The 21,412-nt window shown below is 43.8% G+C and overlaps 1 protein-coding gene across 1 annotated transcript in view; it reads left to right on the top strand.

Moving 5' to 3' along the window:
* The window catches only part of OLFML2A (olfactomedin like 2A), an 858,109-nt gene extending 837,010 nt beyond the window's left edge, over positions 1–21,099 (top strand). Inside the window, exon 8 of the mRNA XM_040324870.1 lies at positions 19,494–21,099. Within this exon, the coding sequence (XP_040180804.1) occupies positions 19,494–20,095 (602 nt within the window). The 3' untranslated portion in view covers positions 20,096–21,099. The remainder of the gene's footprint in view (positions 1–19,493) is intronic.
* Positions 21,100–21,412: the final 313 nt, after the last annotated feature.

Consider the following 21,412-nt stretch of genomic DNA (forward strand, 5'->3'; position numbering starts at 1 on the left):
GTGTCCAAGGTAATTCACTGAGGGCTGGTAGAACTGGCATTTTTCCATAGAGAGCTTCAGACCTTCATCATGAAGTCTCTTCAGGACCTTCTCCAGGCGTTCTTCGTGCTCTTCCAACGTTCTTTCAAATACTATGACGTCATCCAGGTAAACTAGTACTTCAAGTAGGTTCATGTCACCCACTGTCTTTTCCATCAACCTCTGGAAAGTTGCCCCAGACAGGCCTTGCGGCATCCGGTTGAACTCAAAGAATCAGACTGGGGTGATAAAAGCGGTCTTCTCTTTGTCTTCGGGGCACATGGGGATCTGATAATACCCACTCTTTAAGTCCAGCACACTGAACCACTTTGCTCCCGACAGGCTCCCGACAGAGCATCCTCTATCCGAGGTGTGGTGTACTGGTCAGGAATGGTCCTCCGGTTCAGGGTCCTGTAATCGATACATAGGCGTAGGGGCCCTTTCTTCCTGACCACCACTATTGGGGAGGCATAAGGACTCCTGGACTCCCGGATAATGCCCGTCCTCTTGAGTTCAGCCAGTTGTTCCCTCAAATCTTCCAGATCTCCCAATGGGATTAGCCTAACCCTTTCACGAAATGGCTTGTCTTCCTCCAGTCGAATTCGGTGGGTGACACTCTTCACCAAACCCACATCAAATTCACTTTATGAGAAAGTTGCCCTCCTCCTCAGAAGTTGGGCTTTAGCTCTTTCTCTCCATGCAGGAGTAAGAGGCGTATTCTTTAGGCAGAATTCTTCTACAGGGATTTCTGCTGCTGATCCTTCCATCGAACCACATGCTGCGACTGGAGTTGCTGGGCTGACCTGTCCTAACAGTAGTCTGGCTGGCACCCTCACTGGCACAGCTGCTGTGTTGCGGACACTGACTGTAACTTTGCCGTGAGTCCTCTTCAATGCCCTGGTGGGCAATACTTCAGGGATAAGTTCTAACCCCTTTTTTTCTTCCTGGCTTGTATTTTCAAGGACAATGAAAGGACCTATTTTTTTCCAGCTTAACTTTACGGAGGCTCTCAGGCAGACTACTTCACCCGGCTGGACTAACCTCTTTTTCCTATCCAGGAGCCAGATTTTTCCCACTCCCTCTTCAGGAGCCTCTTCCTCCTGTCTAAGGTCTCGGTATGTCTGGGCCAACATTGGATGTATTTTAGTAGGGAGGGTTCCCTTCTGCAGCACAAGCGGTGCAAGTAGCCTCCTCACTAAGTCAGTGTTCGTCCCAATGATGAGGGAATTTTTGTCAGCCCCTGGGGGACGAGGGCACACTATGGCCAAGGTGTCGAAAGTCTCAGCCTCTCCTGCTGTACTTGGGTCGAAGGTGAGTCTGACCGGCAGGTAACCATCATATGGGAAGTTCTGAGTGCCTAATCCCCATATCTCTAGTTCCTCCAATTTCTGTAACGGCAGGTGCTTGAGATGTCTGTCATAGAAATCCCTGTAGAGCAAGGTTACTTGGGCTCCAGTGTCCAGCAGAGCTTTTGTATAAATCCTCTCTACTTGGATGGGGACAATTGGGGAGGGTCCCACTAGCTTGGGGGGAAATCCACTGATTGCAGTACCTTTGACCTGCCTGGTGGCTTGTACCTTCGCCTTTGGTTTTGGGGGTCTCTCTCTTTTCTGTCCTGGCTTGTTGGTGACCCCAGTGGTCAGGGGCATATGAGTCGGTGTGGAGTTGGCTATTGCAACCGGGCGCCCAGTTTACTCCTTCACTGGGGCCCTCTGAAGTTTCCCTTTAACGCTTGCTGCCAGTACATTAAGTTCCTGAGTGTCTAAGGGGACACCTATCTGCTGTATTTTAGCACTTGTGGTGCTAGGAGGTTGAAGTTTCCTCTGTTTTTGGTCCCTCTCAATCTCCATCTTATCCGCTTCATTTACATTATCAATGAGGACCTCATCCGAGTGTCCGAGTGTGGGGGGGAGGCAGATGAACTATTTTTATACTACTTGGTTTAGTAACACTTTAATTGAAAGTAATTAAATAGCATGTGGTTTGTAAGAGCAAATTTGGATTTCAATTGGTCAAAGGATTTAAGTATATTACGTGAGAAAGCACATATATCCCTTTTGAAGGCTAGTGAGGCTAGTCTAGTGAGTGAGTGAGTGAGTGAATTACTTATCTAGCACTACAAATGCGAACTAAGGCGCTTGGCATCTATTTTCCTTCTGTTTAACCCTCAGAATAGGTGGGTCTTTAGTTTTTTTCTGAAGGCCAGGTGATCAATTTCCGTTCGGATATTAGTTGGTAAAGCGTTCCATAGTCGAGGTCCTTGGACTGCAAAACGACATTCTCCTTTGGTCTTTATACTGGGCTTTGGGAATTTGTAATAATTCTTGGTTAGTTGATCTAAGAACTCGATTTGGGTTTTGTTGTTTTATTTTCTCACTTAAATATAGGGGTGCGCTTCTGTGTACACATTTGTGCGTCAGGCATAAGGCCTTGAAAGTGACTCGGTCCTTTATGGGCAGCCAATGGAGGGATCTCAGGGATTGGGTGATTGGTTCCCAGGGTTTTTTCCTTGTTACCAGTCGAGCCGCCATGTTTTGGATGACTTGGAGCCGGGCAAGCTAGTACTTTGGGAGTCCGAGGTAGAGGGCATTTGCATAATCTAACCTGGAGTTAATGATTGACCCTACTACTACTGCTGTGTCTTCTTTCGGTATGAAGGAAACAACTCTTCGTAGGAGACGTAGAAGATGGTGCGATCCGCTAATTACTGATTCTATTTGTGCATCCATTGTCATGTCTAGGAGTCAAAAATGACTCCTAGACTTTTGACTTTGGTGCTGGGGGTGATGGTTTGTCCCAAAATGGGTGGTGGTGTCCAGGTAGTCCTGGCCAGTTTCCTCCAGTTTGCATGGGAGTTGAAGGATTTCTGTTTTTGCTCCATTGAGTTTGAGGTGACTCTGTGTCATCCAGTGGTCTATCTGAGTGAGGCATTGTTCTAATGCGGGGTATTGGTTCTTTTTGTCGCTGATACGAAAATAAAGTTGTGTGTCGTCCGCGTAGGACTGATGGAGTGTAGCAAAAATTTTTAAAAACGAGCGGAGTCCACAGCGCCAGCATACGTCACTCCAGGTGTACGTCCGTCCGTCCGTCCAATCCCTAATCAGGGATATGTGTGTGCATCAGTCAACATTTTAAGTGGAATTCAGCAACACCAGCAGCTCCTTTTTGGCAGTTTTATTCATTATAGGACTATTTTTGCACATTGTCACTTCACTATTCCTATTGGTGTTATTTTCACTCATTCATTCATTTTTTTGGGATTTTTTCTCACTTTCATTTTTGGTTTGACTTTCTATTGAGCTCTCTTATATATATTTATTTTGTTTATATTTATATATTTATTTGTCACCCATTATTTTTCACTTATCATGTGTGTGTGATAGATTGCGCAGAATCCCATTTTTATTGATTTCTGTATTTGTGTATTGTAAACACTGTAGGTTTTGCTGCATTATATTTATAGGTTAGCACTCATTAAGGGTCTGTATTAGCGCAAAAGCACTTGTCACTTTATTTACTGTGGTTGCTTGCTGGTCTCTAGTAGGAAATGCTTGGGCATAACAGGTAAAGTGATCTGTTACCACCAAGATGTCCCCCTGCCCACTCAGATCGGATTCCAAACAAATAAAATGTCTATGCAGACCAGGTCCATTGGTCCCTGGCTCTCCAAATGGCCCATTGGGGCAGCCCTCTGGGGCAATGTCTTTCGTTGTATACACCTGAGGCAGGAATGACAGTTACTCTCCACTTCTTTCCTCATGTGAGGCCAGTAGAACCTGTCCCTTACTAGTTGGAAAGTCCTCTCGGCTCCCAAATGACCATGATGATCGTGTCAAGCAATCAGTACCCTCTCTCTGTGCTTTCCCGGCAGGAGCAGCTGCCACTTCGCTTCTGGATCATCGGAGGGGCCCCTTCGGTAGACCACCCCTTGTTGCAACTGCAACCGATCCCATTCTTTCAGTAACAGCCGGGCTTCCTTCTTGGGGCTCTTCTGCAGCACATCAGACTTTTGATGTTCCAATGCCTTCAGCACCAGCCCACACAGTGGATCTTCCTCCTGATCTCTCCTGAGATCCTTTCTGGATAGCTTGGGGAGACCCTCTTGTACAACCTGGGAGACGTTGCAATAGCACCTGGGTACTCCCGCTGAGGATACTCCCACTTCTTCAGCTCTGGCCCCACCTCTCCCGTGTAGACTTGTCCCTTCACAAAGGGCTCTTACCCCCTCTGGAGTAAGTTGAGTCCAGTCTTCTGATGGATTTCGGGGGTCATGAGGCCTTCTTGATAGAGCATCCGCATCTCGATTACCAACCCCTGGTCTGTACTTCAGGCTGAAGGTAAATGCCGAGAGAGCAGCTAGCCACCTGTGACCGGTGGCGTCCAGCTTCGCAGTGGTGAGCAGGTATGTGAGGGGGTTGTTGTCCGTCTTTACCACAAATTCAGCCCCGTAAAGGTAGTCCTTCAACTTGTCTACCACTGCCCACTTCAGAGCCAGAAATTCAAGCTTGTGAGTCGGATAGTTTCTTTCGGCAGGAATCAAACTTCTGCTCACATAAGCGATCGGCCGCAGATGCCCTTCATGCTCTTGATAGAGCACTCCTCCCAGTCCGTCACGGCTGGCATCCACATGCAACTCGTATGGTTTGGCAGGGTCTGCATAGGCCAAAACCGGGGTAGTGTTAAGGCTCCACTTCAATTGTCTGAAAGCTTCCTCGCATTCTGGCGTCCACTGGTCCTGGATGGACTCTTTCTTCCTTCTGGGCCCTTCTTTTGGCTTCCTTGACTGATCTGGGCTTACACTAACTTCTTCCTGTTTCTTTAGGAGCTCAGTGAGTGGGTGGGCTATTTTAGCAAACCCTTCTACGAACCTTCTGTAGTACGAGCAGAAGCCTAAAAATGACCTGAGTTCAGTCACGTTGGTGGGCCTTGGCCAAGAAGTGACAGCTTCTAACTTCTTGGGATCAGTTGCCACTCCCTCTTCAGACACAATGTGTCCAAGGTAATTCACTGAGGGCTGGTAGAACTGGCATTTTTCCATAGAGAGCTTCAGACCTTCATCATGAAGTCTCTTCAGGACCTTCTCCAGGCGTTCTTCGTGCTCTTCCAACGTTCTTTCAAATACTATGACGTCATCCAGGTAAACTAGTACTTCAAGTAGGTTCATGTCACCCACTGTCTTTTCCATCAACCTCTGGAAAGTTGCCCCAGACAGGCCTTGCGGCATCCGGTTGAACTCAAAGAATCAGACTGGGGTGATAAAAGCGGTCTTCTCTTTGTCTTCGGGGCACATGGGGATCTGATAATACCCACTCTTTAAGTCCAGCACACTGAACCACTTTGCTCCCGACAGGCTCCCGACAGAGCATCCTCTATCCGAGGTGTGGTGTACTGGTCAGGAATGGTCCTCCGGTTCAGGGTCCTGTAATCGATACATAGGCGTAGGGGCCCTTTCTTCCTGACCACCACTATTGGGGAGGCATAAGGACTCCTGGACTCCCGGATAATGCCCGTCCTCTTGAGTTCAGCCAGTTGTTCCCTCAAATCTTCCAGATCTCCCAATGGGATTAGCCTAACCCTTTCACGAAACGGCTTGTCTTCCTCCAGTCGAATTCGGTGGGTGACACTCTTCACCAAACCCACATCAAATTCACTTTATGAGAAAGTTGCCCTCCTTCTCAGAAGTTGGGCTTTAGCTCTTTCTCTCCATGCAGGAGTAAGAGGCGTATTCTTTAGGCAGAATTCTTCTACAGGGATTTCTGCTGCTGATCCTTCCATCGAACCACATGCTGCGACTGGAGTTGCTGGGCTGACCTGTCCTAACAGTAGTCTGGCTGGCACCCTCACTGGCACAGCTGCTGTGTTGCGGACACTGACTGTAACTTTGCCGTGAGTCCTCTTCAATGCCCTGGTGGGCAATACTTCAGGGATAAGTTCTAACCCCTTTTTTTCTTCCTGGCTTGTATTTTCAAGGACAATGAAAGGACCTATTTTTTTCCAGCTTAACTTTACGGAGGCTCTCAGGCAGACTACTTCACCCGGCTGGACTAACCTCTTTTTCCTATCCAGGAGCCAGATTTTTCCCACTCCCTCTTCAGGAGCCTCTTCCTCCTGTCTAAGGTCTCGGTATGTCTGGGCCAACATTGGATGTATTTTAGTAGGGAGGGTTCCCTTCTGCAGCACAAGCGGTGCAAGTAGCCTCCTCACTAAGTCAGTGTTCGTCCCAATGATGAGGGAATTTTTGTCAGCCCCTGGGGACGAGGGCACACTATGGCCAAGGTGTCGAAAGTCTCAGCCTCTCCTGCTGTACTTGGGTCGAAGGTGAGTCTGACCGGCAGGTAACCATCATATGGGAAGTTCTGAGTGCCTAATCCCCATATCTCTAGTTCCTCCAATTTCTGTAACGGCAGGTGCTTGAGATGTCTGTTATAGAAATCCCTGTAGAGCAAGTGGCTCCAGTGTCCAGCAGAGCTTTTGTATAAATCCTCTCTACTTGGATGGGGACAATTGGGGCGGGTCCCACTAGCTTGGGGGGAAATCCACTGATTGCAGTACCTTTGACCTGCCTGGTGGCTTGTACCTTCGCCTTTGGTTTTGGGGGCCTCTCTCTTTTCTGTCCTGGCTTGTTGGTGACCCCAGTGGTCAGGGGCATATGAGTCGGTGTGGAGTTCGCTATTGCAACCGGGTGCCCAGTTGACTCCTTCACTGGGGCCCTCTGAAGTTTCCCCCCGGTTGTTTGGATTTTGTTTCAGTTACTGGGCTTGGGCACACTCGCCTGAGATGTCCTACTCCTCCACATTTGAAGCAGACTCTGTGTTTGTTTCATAGGGTGGTTAATGGTGTCTCCGTAGCCTTGAGTGGCGGGACTTCTTCTGTCTGGGGTTTCACTAGACAAGTCATCAACATGGTCATCATCTCCACTATTTCTTTCTAGGTCTGGAACAGCTTCTCCAGTCCAGTCTGACCTACGGGTGATGAATAGGTGAAAGCCATGATCCCTGTTCAACGCTTGCTGCCAGTACATTATTTTCCTGAGTGTCTGAGGGGACACCTATCTGCTGTATTTTAGCACTTGTGGTGCTAGGAGGTTGAAGTTTCCTCTGTTTTTGGTCCCTCTCAATCTCCATCTTATCCGCTTCATTCACTTTATCAATGAGGACCTCATCCGAGTGATATAGTCACTCCGTAGTCACAGATCTCCTAAATTTCCTCTTAACTAGCTCGGCTCCAAAATACTCTCCATTTTCTTCTTCCTTTGATGTGAACAGCAGGCTCAATGGCCCGAAATAGGAAGTTTTGAGGAGTCTCTCTACTATCCTGTGTCATATTTATCAGTCGATGAAACAGCTCAACGGCATCTTCCACCTCATAATAGCTTTTCAGTATCCTCTTTAGCTGGTTCAAGGTCAATCCACTCTTCCTCTCCAACATGCCCCTAACACTTGAACCTGGGCTGATGGAATGGATTATAGCCTCTCTAATTTACGATTCCAGATATCCTTTCTGTAGCCCCAACTCTATTTGGTGTAGGAGGCTGGTGTAGGACAGTTTGTCCTTCTGCCCTCTTTCTCCTATCTGGCCGTCAATGTGGAAATCCTTCCGGATGGTTACTTCCTGCAAGCAGCCCTGGGTGAAGCAACTTCAGTACCTTCCCAGTGTTGGGCGTTATCTGGCCATCTTTCTGGTCCTCCAAAACGGCACGTAACCCATTAATGCATTCAGCTATCATACTGGAGGTCTCCTGAAACCTCTCCTGTATGTTACGGTACTGTCGCTTCAGATCAGACAGCAGAACTGCCAGTGATTTAACAGCAGCCCCTGCTTTCCTGTCTAAAGGTTCTAACTGCTTTTGACTGGGAGAGCGTCAGGTGGAACTCTGTCTTTTCAGACAATTTTATACTGGCATCGTGGAAGTTTTCAGGGACATCTCGTCCCCACTCTATCAGTGCATAGGTGCGAGAGGTCCCGGGTTTAAATCCCGGATGAGCCCCCACGTGTAGCACTGACCCCCGAAGGAGCTGCTGGTTTAGTTTGGACCTGCACGCTACCAATAAACCCCACTAACTTGGCTCAATCCCCTTGACACAGCTGTGATGCAATGCAATACAATACAATGTAAGACAATACAAAATACCTGTATTGTAACCCCAGGATCCACTGACTGCACTTGGAGTGAGAAAAACAGTACGCCACAACAACTGGATACTTAATCAGAGATATATTTTACTGTGAAATATGCAAAGAAGTAATTACAGTAATTGTGCTGTCATCCCAACGTAAGACGACAGCACAATTGATTTCAACATAAGCTATTTGAAAACAGTATACATATACATAGGTTTATACCTGAGAGCTCCCCCTACTTTACAAGCTATGCGTGAGATCTCACTTAAAGTACTTAGTCCTGGATCTTCTTTTCTTCGCTAGCTAAAGTAACTCCTTGTGATTTGTAATCCACAGTTTTGGTGAGTCAAATTGAAGTGAAAGTGCTCCTGGTGTAACTGCAACAACAATTTTAAAATCGCTTGAAACGTCAAAGTAGATAGGCCTCAAGCCTTCTCAGTGTCAGTTTCTCTGCTCCTCTGTGGAACTATAAATCTATGAGTTATAACTGCGTGTAAAACTTAGCAAAAAGTGGGCCGTGACCCGCTCACCCACTGGATCGGAGCTCCGGGTAGTAACTTTTGTCCTGTGACTGCAACTTGCTTCTCCGTCAGCTGACGGAGCTCTGTTCAGCTCTGCTGCATGGATCTGGTTCTCCGATGCTCGGATAAGTGTCTCTCGGTCTCTGCAATCCGGCCACTGTCCCTCGGCCACCCTCAGATCACTTGCCCCAACAACCGGGATTGTTTTTCCATCGCTGTGTGTCCTTGTCTCCAAGGAAACCAAAAACAAAACAAACATCTCTCTGCATTACCAGTATTTGGTCACTAGATGGCTCCAAATACTTAAACATAGCAATGTCCATAGACGTTGTATTAAAGTATGCAAACACACATCAATATACGAGAATGTCGGCGCTACATATGTAATAAAACTTTCAGAAAAAGGGAGGGCAAAAATGCAAAAATTTCTAGATACTGTCTCTAGAATACTAGCTTTTAGGAAATACTATTACCATGTATGAGACCATATCCCAAGAGGAGTCTAGTCCATGATGTCTAAGATATCACAATATTGTGCATAAAAATACTGTAAATCACAATATTTAAATAATGGTAGAACAGTTCACAACCCTATTGACAAACTCATAATTTCATGTGGGTATACCTAAAGTAGGTATCCATAGTAACTAAAGGGGGAAATTACAAAGTTTAAACAGTATTCTTAACTATAAAATAACTTGCTGCAGTACTGTCCATAACATTATGGGAAAAAATGTAACATGTTACATTGTTAAATTATTAAATTGTTCCTTCAAGTCCAAATATAACCATGAAGTAGTAATAATTTAAGATGAAAAATCTAAAAATGAGAGACAAAAAAAGATCTAATGAAAAGAGAAAAAAAATCTACTGAATTCCATATTTGGATCAGTCATCAGGAAGCCAAAAAAAAGTTAGGCTTTTTAGTAAGAAAAAAAAGGCGGTATTTTAACTGTGGTACTTATTTCCCAGAGGGTGCTGCCTAAACAGAAATTGTGGGGTCAATGTTTCAAGAGTGGTCAGTCAGTCCATGGTATCTTCTTGGCCTTGGGGTGAAGATGCGAATCGACCTCTTTTGTGGGAATGAGAATTGCCATTTCTGTGCTCAGATTGGGAAGAATTTCTGAGGGAGGAAGCTGAGGCTGTTCTTCTGTGTGAGATACTGTAGTGTTTGCAGGGGTCTAGACCTCAAGTCAGCTTGAGGTCTAGAAGTGCTTGCTGAAGTTCTTCAGGTGTTCTGCATGAGAATCTGGTTCCTTGATGTGTGAATGGCAGGGAGAATGGGAATCCCCATTGGTATTTAATGTTGTGGAATTGAAGCTCCATTAATTGGGGTTTCATTGCCCTTTTTTTAGTTATTGTTAGTGTTGCTCACGAATATTCGCATTGCGAATATTCGACTCGAATATAGCATATTCGAGAAATCGCGCTATATTTCGAATTTCGCGGTGAATATTCGCAATTCCGAATATTCGATTTTTTACAATTTTTTTTTTAGAACAGATCACATCCTAGATATCTCCATCGACGTCTAAAAGCATTGCTGGTATGATTAGAGACCCTGGGCCGAGTAGCTGAAGCGTTCATTGAATTTTGCCGAAAAATCGCAATGCGATTATTCGGCAATCGCAATATCGCGCGATTATTTTCTTCGCCCCTATCTTCCGCATCAGAGCGATTTTTACAGTTTCATTTTTAAAACAGATCACATCCTAGTGATCTCCATAGACGTCTAAAAGCATTGCTGGTATGATTAGAGACCTTGGGCCGAGTAGCTGAAGCGATCATTTTATATTGCCGAATATTCGCAATGCGAATATTCGGCAATAGGAATATTGCGCGATTATTTTCTCCGCCCTTTTGCATCAGAGCCAATCAGAGTTCTCCTTCCACACTCGTCAGAGGTTAGCAACCAATAGGAACCTGCCTGCACGGACATTATATAAGGTCACTCCCAGCACCATTTCATTGCAGATTCAGAAGCTGGCTAGAGAGTGTGGAGGCTGTTTCTGTGTTCCTGTGTCTGTTCCTGATTGATTTATATCATCATCAGCATAGTGCTGCATTGCTATTTAGTGATTCCAGTGCATCTTTTCCAGTATATCAACTGCTTTTTTCAAAGCAATAGACCCAAGAGCTTTTTTCAAAGCTACGTTTTGTGCTGTTTTGTTCATCTTGTGTTACTGTTTGATCTTGCATCTTTGCTGTTCAGTGATATTTGCTAGTGATTTCAGTGCACATTTTGCTGAGCTTTCTAAAAGAGCTTTTTTCAAAGCTAAGTTTTGTTCATCTTGTGTTACTGTTTGATCTTGCAGCTTCGCTGTTCAGTGATATTTGCTAGTGATTTCAGTGCACATTTTGCTTAGTTTTTCCTAAAGTTTTGTGTTCAGTTTAGTTAAATTTTGTGTAGTAAGTGTACACACTGTTAGTGTACATTTATTTCATCTAGCTTAGCTTAGTGTGTGTTTAGTGTCTGTGTTTTGTGTTTAAAAAAAAAAAAAAAAAAAGTTAGTGTTTGTTTAGTGCTTTTTTTTTTTTCTTTAATTTTGTAGTCCTTGTCTTTGGTGTACTACTTTTCTTATAGTTTAGTAGCTCTCTGTGTACGTCTTTGTCTGCGTGCCTGTCTTGTAAAAAAAACACATAAAAACACATTTTCCTCACATTTCCCCCCCCCCCAATAAAGTTTACCCCCCCCACACACATCAGCAATCATGAGCGGCATCCGTGGCCGTGGCAGCAGGGGTAGGGGAGTTACTCCCAGTGCTGGGTCGCTGCCAGCACGGGGTACCTCTCGTGCCCCTACTAGTGGTAGAGGATCGGGTGCAAGGGGAGTCCGCCTGATCCGGGAGTTCTTCCCATCGGGCAGCCGCCCGATATTGCCATCTCAGGCTGAAGTAGTGGTGGACTACATGGGGCACAGCAGTGCCACTGAGTCGTCGGTCCCGACTCACAGTAGTACCACCATTACACCGGTGCCTGTAGTACCCCCCCCCCCCCAGCCCCCAAGAGTCCAGCATCTTACTGTTCGACAGCGACAGTGAGAGGGATATCTTGGGGGAGGCCATGCATCAGGCAGACCTCCAGCTCTGTCCTGATGGTCAGGACCTTTTTGAAGGGATGGATGAGGAGGATGGGATACCTGCTGGCAGTATCCCAGAGACATCCCTTCAAACTGGTGCTGCTGTTTTGGTGCAGGAAACAGCAGCACCTAGTCAGACCCAGGCGTGGGTGAGGGGACAGCGGAGCCAGGCTAGAGGCTCCATGTCAGTTGGTTCCCTCAGACCAACACATCTCAGCCCTTGGTCTGACATCTCTGGGGGCGAAGAGGGTGACCCATCATGGTTGCCATCTGACGCGTCGGCTCACTACGTCAGTGACGACGGGGAAGGTAGGCACCCTGGTGAAACGGTGCGCCAGGTCACCACCAGGGAGACCATCGTCAGGGTCTCCACTGGTGATGGCAGCAGGAGGTGTCAGGAGGAGCAGCAGCAGCAGCAGCAGCAGGCAGCTCCACCTGTGCGCACCGAGTCCCAGCAGGTGCAAGTAAGCGTCACCCCATCTGACAGGAGGGCGGTGCTGAAGTCACCTGTCTGGAACTACTTTACCCTGGTGGCAGACAACCCTACCGTGGCCATCTGCCGGATTTGTAAAGTGAGGGTGAAGAGAGGGAAGTGTTTGGCTCGGGTGGGTACCACAGCCCTGAACCAGCACCTGAGGATAAACCACTGGGCGGTGTTTGACAAGATGAAGCGTGGTGGTGGTAGCAGCGCCACCACCACAAGTGAGCAGGGTACAGCAGCCCCTGCCACATCTTCATCTCTTTCCAGCAGGTCATGCCCCCCCCGCTCCCTCTAGTAGAGGTACTGGTACCGGCAGCCAGACCTCTACTTCCACAGGACCCTCCGCGTCTGTGTCCCGCACTGCCGTCCGGCGCCAGGCGTCAATTTCAGACGCCTTTGACCGCACCACTCCCTTTCCCCCTGGAGACCGACGTGTGCGTTCCCTCAATGGGCTCCTGGAAAGGGTTATTGCCCAACATCTGCTGCCCTTCAACATAGTTGACAGCAACCCCTTCAGGCAGATGTTGGAGCAGGGGAAATTTTTCACTTTATCTTTGTTTCAGATATCAGACTATTCACTTTCCATAGTATGACCCAAAAGAGAAAAGGCTGACATAGCGTGATACCGTAATAAAATTTGTTTATTAGTAAAAGTGTTGCACTTACAGTTATGCAGTAAAACAGTGCGTGTGTAATAATAGCCGGCCGGCTTAACTGTCCGCTCGTCCTTCCGGATAGACTGCGCAGTACGATTCGTGGTGACGTCAGCACGCCGCTCCTCCCTACGCCGTTTCGTCACAACAATGACTTCTTCCAGGGGCTTGTGCCTATGGAGGGGATTTAGAGTCTGTCATGTGACCTTAACATTGGAGATCTTTGTAATTAAAAATATCTTTAGAAAAAGGGGAAACAAATTGCTCTCACGCCCACAAGATCTACTTTTCATACACAATTTTTATATCAAAACGTAGCTATGCTTGTCTGGTTTCTGGCAATGTGATCAATTCTGCGATACGTATTTTAGTTTTAGTTATTGAAGCAACAGCCAGAAATTATGTCTCATAGACTCTCATGTTAAATTATCTAAAAAATGTTGCTGCAAAACTCACAAAGACGCTCTTTTCTAAATCGCAGACATGGCCACATTTTTAAGTTTATCAACATAAATTTCATATCGATGCGTTCACAAGGGCCGTGTATTTCAAACGGTGTAGTCGTTGTATCGATCGCATGTACGGTTGAGGATTTATTAAGCTTTGTTTGGAGGCTTAAATCATGTATTTGATCTGTGAATTAAAAGCGTTTGTAATGTTATTTCTTTCCATAAATAACTTTCCTGACCTCAGTGCAATATTCCTCCTCACTGACCTGGGGGGGAGGGGAAACCTCTTGAGGGGGGGGGCGACCAGGAAGTCAGCATACTCTATACTTTGCAGATAGAGAAAGAAGCTGTGTGTCCTAAAGATAGTGTAGTGGTTATGGTCAATGTCTTTGGCAAGGGGCTCAGCAATTAAGCTATTCAGCATTCCCACTCGCATTTTCCTCAGGAAATGCATTGTCTAGTTACATTATATTTTAATACTACTGCTGCTGCCTCCATGCTGAGTAAAGCTTCATGACCTCTCTGGCACAGCGGATCCACCAACAGCCTCCGCTACAAGCTACCAGACCGGATCTAAACAGCAAGTGTAACTATAACAATGAACCTTATGTTAAACCCTGTTTTGCGGCATTTATACTGCAACAATTGGGCTGTCTGCAAGAGCTCATCTGCATTCTCTCTCTCTTTCTTGCTCTCCCTCTCTCTCTCTTTGTGTATATATATATATATTGTTGCTTTTGTTATGTTCATTTTTCAACAGTTTATTTTGTGTTCGTCGTGTCTGTGTCGTGTGCTTTAGTTTGTCCTAGGTTACTGTTAAATAAAATAATAGTATAAAATGTTTTTGCTTAATATGAAGTTAGATGTGTTGATGTTGATTTGTTTGATGTGAAGTTAGATGTGTTGAAAAACCTACAAATCTATCTCAAAAAGAAATGAAACATTTCCAAAAAATAAGATTTTTTAATAAAAAAATAAATTCAGATATAACTCTGATTGAGCTTCTGAAGCCGTTCCATTTCCGCAATATTTTTGGATTGCTGCTGCTCTAGCAGCGCATTTTGTTGAGTCAGGTAGCGGATCCTATGATTAAGCGACGTAGGGCTGTCGCGATATGCGTGAGGAGGACACAGAGGGCTTGCTGGTGAAGTCACCTGCTTTGCGGCCGCAGAGCGGTGACACTCGATTGTACACACGCTGTTTAACACAGCAATGTTTGTGAGTGTATTCGTTTTTCTTTATTAAACTGATATCCTGTGGTTTTATGCTATGGAGGCATTCCTGTGTTTCTTTTTGAGAGCCTGAATGGGGAGGAGTGTGAGCCGTTTTTGGATCCTGGATTTTATCTATGTGACTGCAGAGCAGCTCCTGTTACAGGCTTGGTAAAAGCCTCAGGAAGGTAAGAGGCTGGTAAAAATAATCCCCACACTGAGGAAAATCGGGCTGGTTTGATTCACAGACATATGAGCACAATGTAACAAGTCTTCACTGAATGAGCACAATGTAACAAGTCTTCACTGAATTAACCACTGATCATCTGAATTGTTGAATGGAGCACAGATGCACTTTGCACTTTGGACTTTATTTTTAATTTTTATTATTATCATTATCACTTGATTGTGCACTGGATATAGTTTTATTCACTATCACTAATCCTGCAGTGATATTGTACTATCTGTTTTTGGACTATTATTTATTTTTTATTTATTATATTATTATATTTTTTTCATCGCACAGAAAAACAACAGTTTTATGATTGAACCTTTTAGGTTTTTAGGACACTTGCATTTTTGGACTTCTTTTCAGTTGTTGGTTTTTCCTGCATGTGTTTGCTAATTAGTAATTAACCACTTTCCAGGAGAGCTGGAGCTTTCATTCACTGCTATTATTGTTTTATTTATTAGCACTTTGCACTTGTTTTTTATCAAGCACTTTAAGGATTTATGACACATATTTTTAAAAAAAAGGATTATTATCCCATGTACACTGTGCGGCCAGTCAGGTACTTTTATCCATTGGATTTCATTATTTATTCACTCGCAGTTCCTTCCACATCTAATTATTGATGTTGGATGGTATTCTTTGGGCATAGACCTCGAGTGGAACACAATTTTACCCCAGTAGAGGACGGACTCACTCTCATACTTTAGGAATCATTGTTTAGAATATTTTATTGTTTTAATTATTGTCGGTTTTTAGTATTTGCAAGCGCCACTACATCCCCCTGTCTATCATATGCTGTCAGTGCGTGAGCACTATTAGTTGTGGCTGCTGCTTGATTGTAACTTTTAATTTATTTGTACCACTATAATTTTTTCCCGGGTTAGGCTGGTTTGCGCATTAGTTCCCCCCTTGTTTTATATCTAAAGGGCAATATGTATTCGAACGTCCTTGGGCCTTGAGGACCCTGAAGTCAGGACGTTCGCATACGTCCTATGTCCAAAAAAATGTTAAATTCATTATGCTAAATAACAAGGAAAAGTGCCTAAATACACATTTACCAACCAGGGTGTCTGCAGCTGTCCAGGCATGCTGGGACTTGTAGTTTTGTAAAAGCAGGAGACACATTGTTTGTGAAATACTAATATCTGATCATATATACTAACTTTTAAACTAGACTAAAATGCAGTTGAAGATAATGAAATAACAGTGGTCAAAATACTTACACAAATCAGCATATTTTCCTCAGATTCAGTGAAATTACTTCCAACCATCTTGCTCTGCGATTGCGTTGCGATCATAAAGTTGGAAACTGGCAAGGGTCCAGGAAATGGTCGCGTGTTGTTCGCGCGATTGCGCATGCGCGATCGAAAAATCGCAATCGCAATATGTTTTTTGGCTAAAATATCATAAATATTCGATTTCAGAGTGCTGCTACAGCAGTTTTCGAAATATCTGCAATCAATTTCGCATTCGCATTTTGTGAAATTGCGTTAAAATATCTCGAATATTTGATTTCAGAGTGAGCCAATCAGAGCGCTCCTACAGCATTTCTCGAAATTGCGCAATAAATATCGCATTCGCATGTTGCGATATTTCGATAAAATATAACGAATATTCTGAGCCAATCAGAGTGCTCCTACAGCATTTCTCGAAATTGCGCAATAAATATCGCATTCGCATGTTGCGATATTTCGATAAAATATCACGAATATTCTGAGCCAATCAGAGCGCTCCTCCAGCATTTGTCGAAATTGCGCAATAAATATCGCATTCGCATTTTGCGAAATTTCGATAAAATATCACGAATATTCTGAGCCAATCAGAGTGCTCCTAGCGCTGTTGTCGAAATTTCGCCATCAATATCGCATTCGCATTTTGCGAAATTTCGATAAAATATCACGAATATTCTGAGCCAATCAGAGTGCTCCTAGCGCTGTTGTCGAAATTTCGCCATCAATATCGCATTCGCATTTTGCGAAATTTCGAAAAAATATCAAGAATATTCTGAGCCAATCAGAGTGCTCCTACCGCAGTTATCAAAAATTCGCAATTATTTTCGCATTCGCAATAGCGAAAAATCGCAATCATTTAATTTCGATAAAATATCACGAATATTCGAATTTAGTGAATATATCTCGAATATTCGAATATATATTCGAGATATATCGCGAAATCGAATATGGCATATTCTGCTCAACACTAGTTATTGTCAATTGGGAGAGGTCTGCAAACAGCTGGTAGTTGTGGTCTTGGAATATTAAATTGTTCTTTTCTCTTGCTGCATCTAAGCGTTGCTCTTTAGTTTTGTAGAAATAAAATTTAGCTATGGTGTCTTTTGGTGGTCCATCTGCTTTTTTGGGCATGAGAGCCCTATGAACTCTGTCCATCTCCAGCCTTTCTATTGGTATTCCTGGTTTTAATTCCTGACATAATGCAATAATTGTTGCTTGTAGATCTATGACTGACTCAGGGATTCCTCTGAATCGCAGGTTAGACCTTCTGGCGCGATTCTCAAAATCCTCTAATCTGTGTGACATTTTCTTCTCCTTTAGGGAATCTATTTCAGTCAGGTATTCTTGGGTATAATTCTCAATTTCCTCCACTTTCAGTTCTAATGCCTCAGTGCGGTTTCTGGAAACTGCTTTATTGTTTGTGGAATTCTGTATGCTGTGGATTTGTATAACCAAAAAGAAGGGCAAATTTCCTATGCTTATGATACTCACACAGATACCGAAGCAGATCCAAAGTTGCCTCTTATTTCCTTTGTGAGGTTGCTTGTAATCTGCTCTGAGGTTTCTTTTAGTGCTTTGTGAAGCATTTTCTCAAATTGTTTTAAAATGCTTGAGGGGACTAAAGGTTCCTGTGTAGAAGTTTGAGACATGGTTAACTCAGTATCAGAGTCAGTATTCTCTGGGGAGATAACAGGTTCTGACAGCTTAGCCTTATACTTCTTATTTTCTGAGGAGAATGTTACTGAGGAGACTGGCGCTTTTTTTGTGGTACCTCTTTGCTGCTGACTGCTGCCGCTAGGGTTCTGTTTTTGCTTATTGCGGGCACCTCCAAACACCATTTTGCTTTTAAAATGTCCCCCTCACCTCTCAGGCTTGTGGTATCACGAATTGTGACTTTTTGGTTCCGACGCGCTGTCTCTATATCGCGGTTATCTCTCCTCATAGAGTGGAGCTCTAGCCCGACATGTCAGCCGCTCTAGCCTCCGCGCATGCACCTCGATCTGGGTGCATTTTTAACCCGCATCAAACATGCATAGCGCATTTGGGGAGCATTTTTACTGTGTGTTAAATGTACATCAAGCTTAACAAACAATTTAGGTGCGTTTTTTAAGCGTCAGTATTTTGAGCAAATGTGAACAAGGCCTAAGTGAGGGGGAAATGTTTAAAATACATGGGGTTCATTTAGACGTGCAAAGCAATTTGAGCACCCATTAACACACATAATCCATTAAGGTGCTTTAATTGGGTGTTTTTGGTGTATTTTTTATACATTTGCAATGTGTTAAAAAAAAAGCGGTTGCCAGAAATTACATTATTTTTTTTTTTATTGTATGGGATTTTATTATTATTATTATCATCTTGGCTAGTAACACTTTCTAAATGCATCTCAATTGCGCTGTAAATGGGGGCATTTGTAACATGCTTGAAGTGCGTTTACATTGACATCAATAGAAGCATTTTCAGGCTTGCACCTGAGACGGGACTTGTGTGGGATCTGTTCTAGCAGACTGATCTGGAGCGGCGTTGCTTTGCCACAAATATCCCTATAGCAATTATAATGCATTTAATAATAATTTAGAAAGTGATGATTATACAAAAATCCATACAATAAAAAACAACACAGAGTGGACACCTGGCAAGCGTTTTTTAAATGAGAAGCAAACGCATTGCAAATGCACCAAAAACACGCCATTAATGCATTAGGTGTGTTAATGGGCACCCCTATTTCTTTGCAGGTTTCACATTGGGCAGCGGAGGTGCGGTGACGGTATAGCCGCACTATTTTTAGCGCCGCTATACCGTCGTATTTACCGCGATATTCGGGCGCTAGCGGTGAGGTTTTAACCCCCGCTAGTGGCCGAAAAAGGGTTAATACCGCCCGCACTGCAGGCGGTATTACCGCGGTTTCCCATTGATTTCAATGGGAAGGCGCGGTATAGGAGCGGTAAACACCCCGCTCCTATACCGCTCCAAAGATGCGGCTAGCAGGACTTTTGGAGCGGTCCTGCTACCACACCGCTTCAGTGTGAAAGCCTTCGGGCTTTCACATTGAAGCCTGAAGGGCATGATTTTTTCATGCGGTTTAGCAGCGCTATTTTTAGCGCTGTACCGCATGAAAAACGCCTCAATGTGAAAGGGGTGAGCCCTAAGATATTTTCTTACTTTCTTCTGCTTCTAAACTCCTGTACTGAGTTGTCCTGTTTTTAAATAGCAAATATGATTAGGTTATGGTGATTTCAGCAAACTTTTTATGTTGCCATTGCTGAGATCTTTAGACAATGCTAGTAGCCTGGCTTCCAAACAATCTGAGTCACAAACCCAGAAAAAATATGCAAATTAGGACTTCTGATTTCTTTTTTTTTTTTTTGATTTCTTGTGATGTGTGCTTGTTATAGGTAATTTACTGAACTAAATTAGTTCTTTACAACTGTAAATGTGATTAAGTAGTAGTTACTCAGCAGTGATGTCTTGTAACAATCTGCTACTTTTGTTTCAGGTCGATGGAGCAACTTGTACAAGGTCCCTTACAATTGGATTGGTACAGGGCATGTTGTATATCAAGGAGCCTTTTACTACAACAGAGCTTTTACAAAAAACATTATCAAGTATGATTTGAAGCAGCGTTTTGTAGCAGCCTGGACACTCCTCCACGATGTGGTATATGAAGACACCACTCCATGGAAGTGGAGAGGTCATTCTGATATTGACTTTGCTATTGATGAAAGTGGCCTCTGGGTCATTTACCCATTTGTGGACTACGATTATGCTCAACAAGAAGTCATTGTCATCAGCAAACTTGACCCCAATGATTTATCTACAAAGAAGGAGACAACATGGAAGACTGGCCTGAAACGGAATTCCTATGGAAACTGCTTTATTGTTTGTGGAATTCTGTATGCTGTGGATGTGTATAACCAAAAAGAAGGGCAAATTTCTTATGCTTACGATACTCACACAGATACCGAAGCAGATCCAAAGTTGCCTTTCATTAATGAATATGCCTTTACAACACAGATTGACTACAATCCTAAAGAGAAAGTACTATATGCTTGGGACAATGGGCACCAGTTGACATACAAAGTGAACTTTGTTGACTGATTGGATTGATAGCTTGTTAAAACATAGATCAAGCCTATGCAAAGAGTGCACTTTTAAGAATCAATTAAAACAAGTTGCTTGGGGAGTAACTAAAGTATTATACTGGGAGTCAGATGAGGTTTAGCTATGAAAAGTTTAATGGTTCAGTAACATGGTATGTGACTAATGCCTTGTCATGAAACTAAACAATACTTTGGATGTGTGAATGGACATGGAATGAATGCCCCATAGTACAATACAAAGTCTATTTAATTGTCAGCCTTTTGACATCCTATATTTTTTTAGCTTACCCTGATGAAAGCAGTTGAACAGATGTAACACTTGGGATCAACTATGCATTTAAAGGACCACCAAAGTCACCCCCCGCCATTTTATTAGCTATTAGCCTTTAAGTGATTGTATTGGTAAAGTGAAGTTTAAGTGCAGTGTTTTGTGTTTTATCCATTTTTATTCACTAAGGGACCTATTTATAAAATATTCATCGGATGTCACAGAAATTCCTCCAGGTCGCATGACTTTTCCCCATATATTCACTAACACCATAGCCTTCTATGATCAGCTTCATCTAGTAGCCAAAATTCAGTATATTTTTCTGAATTACCGCAAGAAAAAAAAATGCATTTTGGCCACTAAATAAAGCTAGGAAGTCATAGTATTACAGAAAATATGATTAAAATGTATGCAGCTTGGACAAATGCTTTTGACATTCTTCCAACAAATGTTTTATAAATAGACCCATAGGTGTACATAAAGCTGATCATGTAATATATTTAGGTTTGAAAATATTTGAATTATTTTCCAATTAGAATGGGTAGCCTATTTTTTGGTTTTTTTTAAAAACCTTTCCTGAGAGAAATCAGTAGGCTGCAATTTCTAGCTTCTCATTCTTCATACTGTATCGGTTGACATTTTGACTGATTGTGGCATCGGTACTTTGAGTCACAAACCCAGAACAAGTATGCAGATAAAGGGGCAGATCCACGTACCTTTGCGCCGGGTGCAGCGTATCTAAGATACACTACGCCGCCGTAACTTTGTGCTTTTTTTTCGAATCCTGAAAGAATTCGCGCCGTAAGTTACGGCGGCGTAGTGTATCTTTGGCGGCGTAATGGCACGCTATTCAAATCTCTGTGATGGGGGCGTGTTTTATGTTAATACGTCGTGACCCGACGTAAACAAAGTTTTTTTTTAACTGCGCATGCGCCGTCCGTGGGGGTATCCCAGTGCGCATGCTCGAAATTAACCCGGAACAAGCCAATGCTCACGACGGTGACGTCATTCTACGCAAATCCCTATTCGCGAACGACTTACGCAAAC

This window comes from Rana temporaria, chromosome 9 (assembly GCF_905171775.1).
Source record: "Rana temporaria chromosome 9, aRanTem1.1, whole genome shotgun sequence".
Classification (NCBI taxonomy): Eukaryota; Metazoa; Chordata; class Amphibia; order Anura; family Ranidae; genus Rana; species Rana temporaria.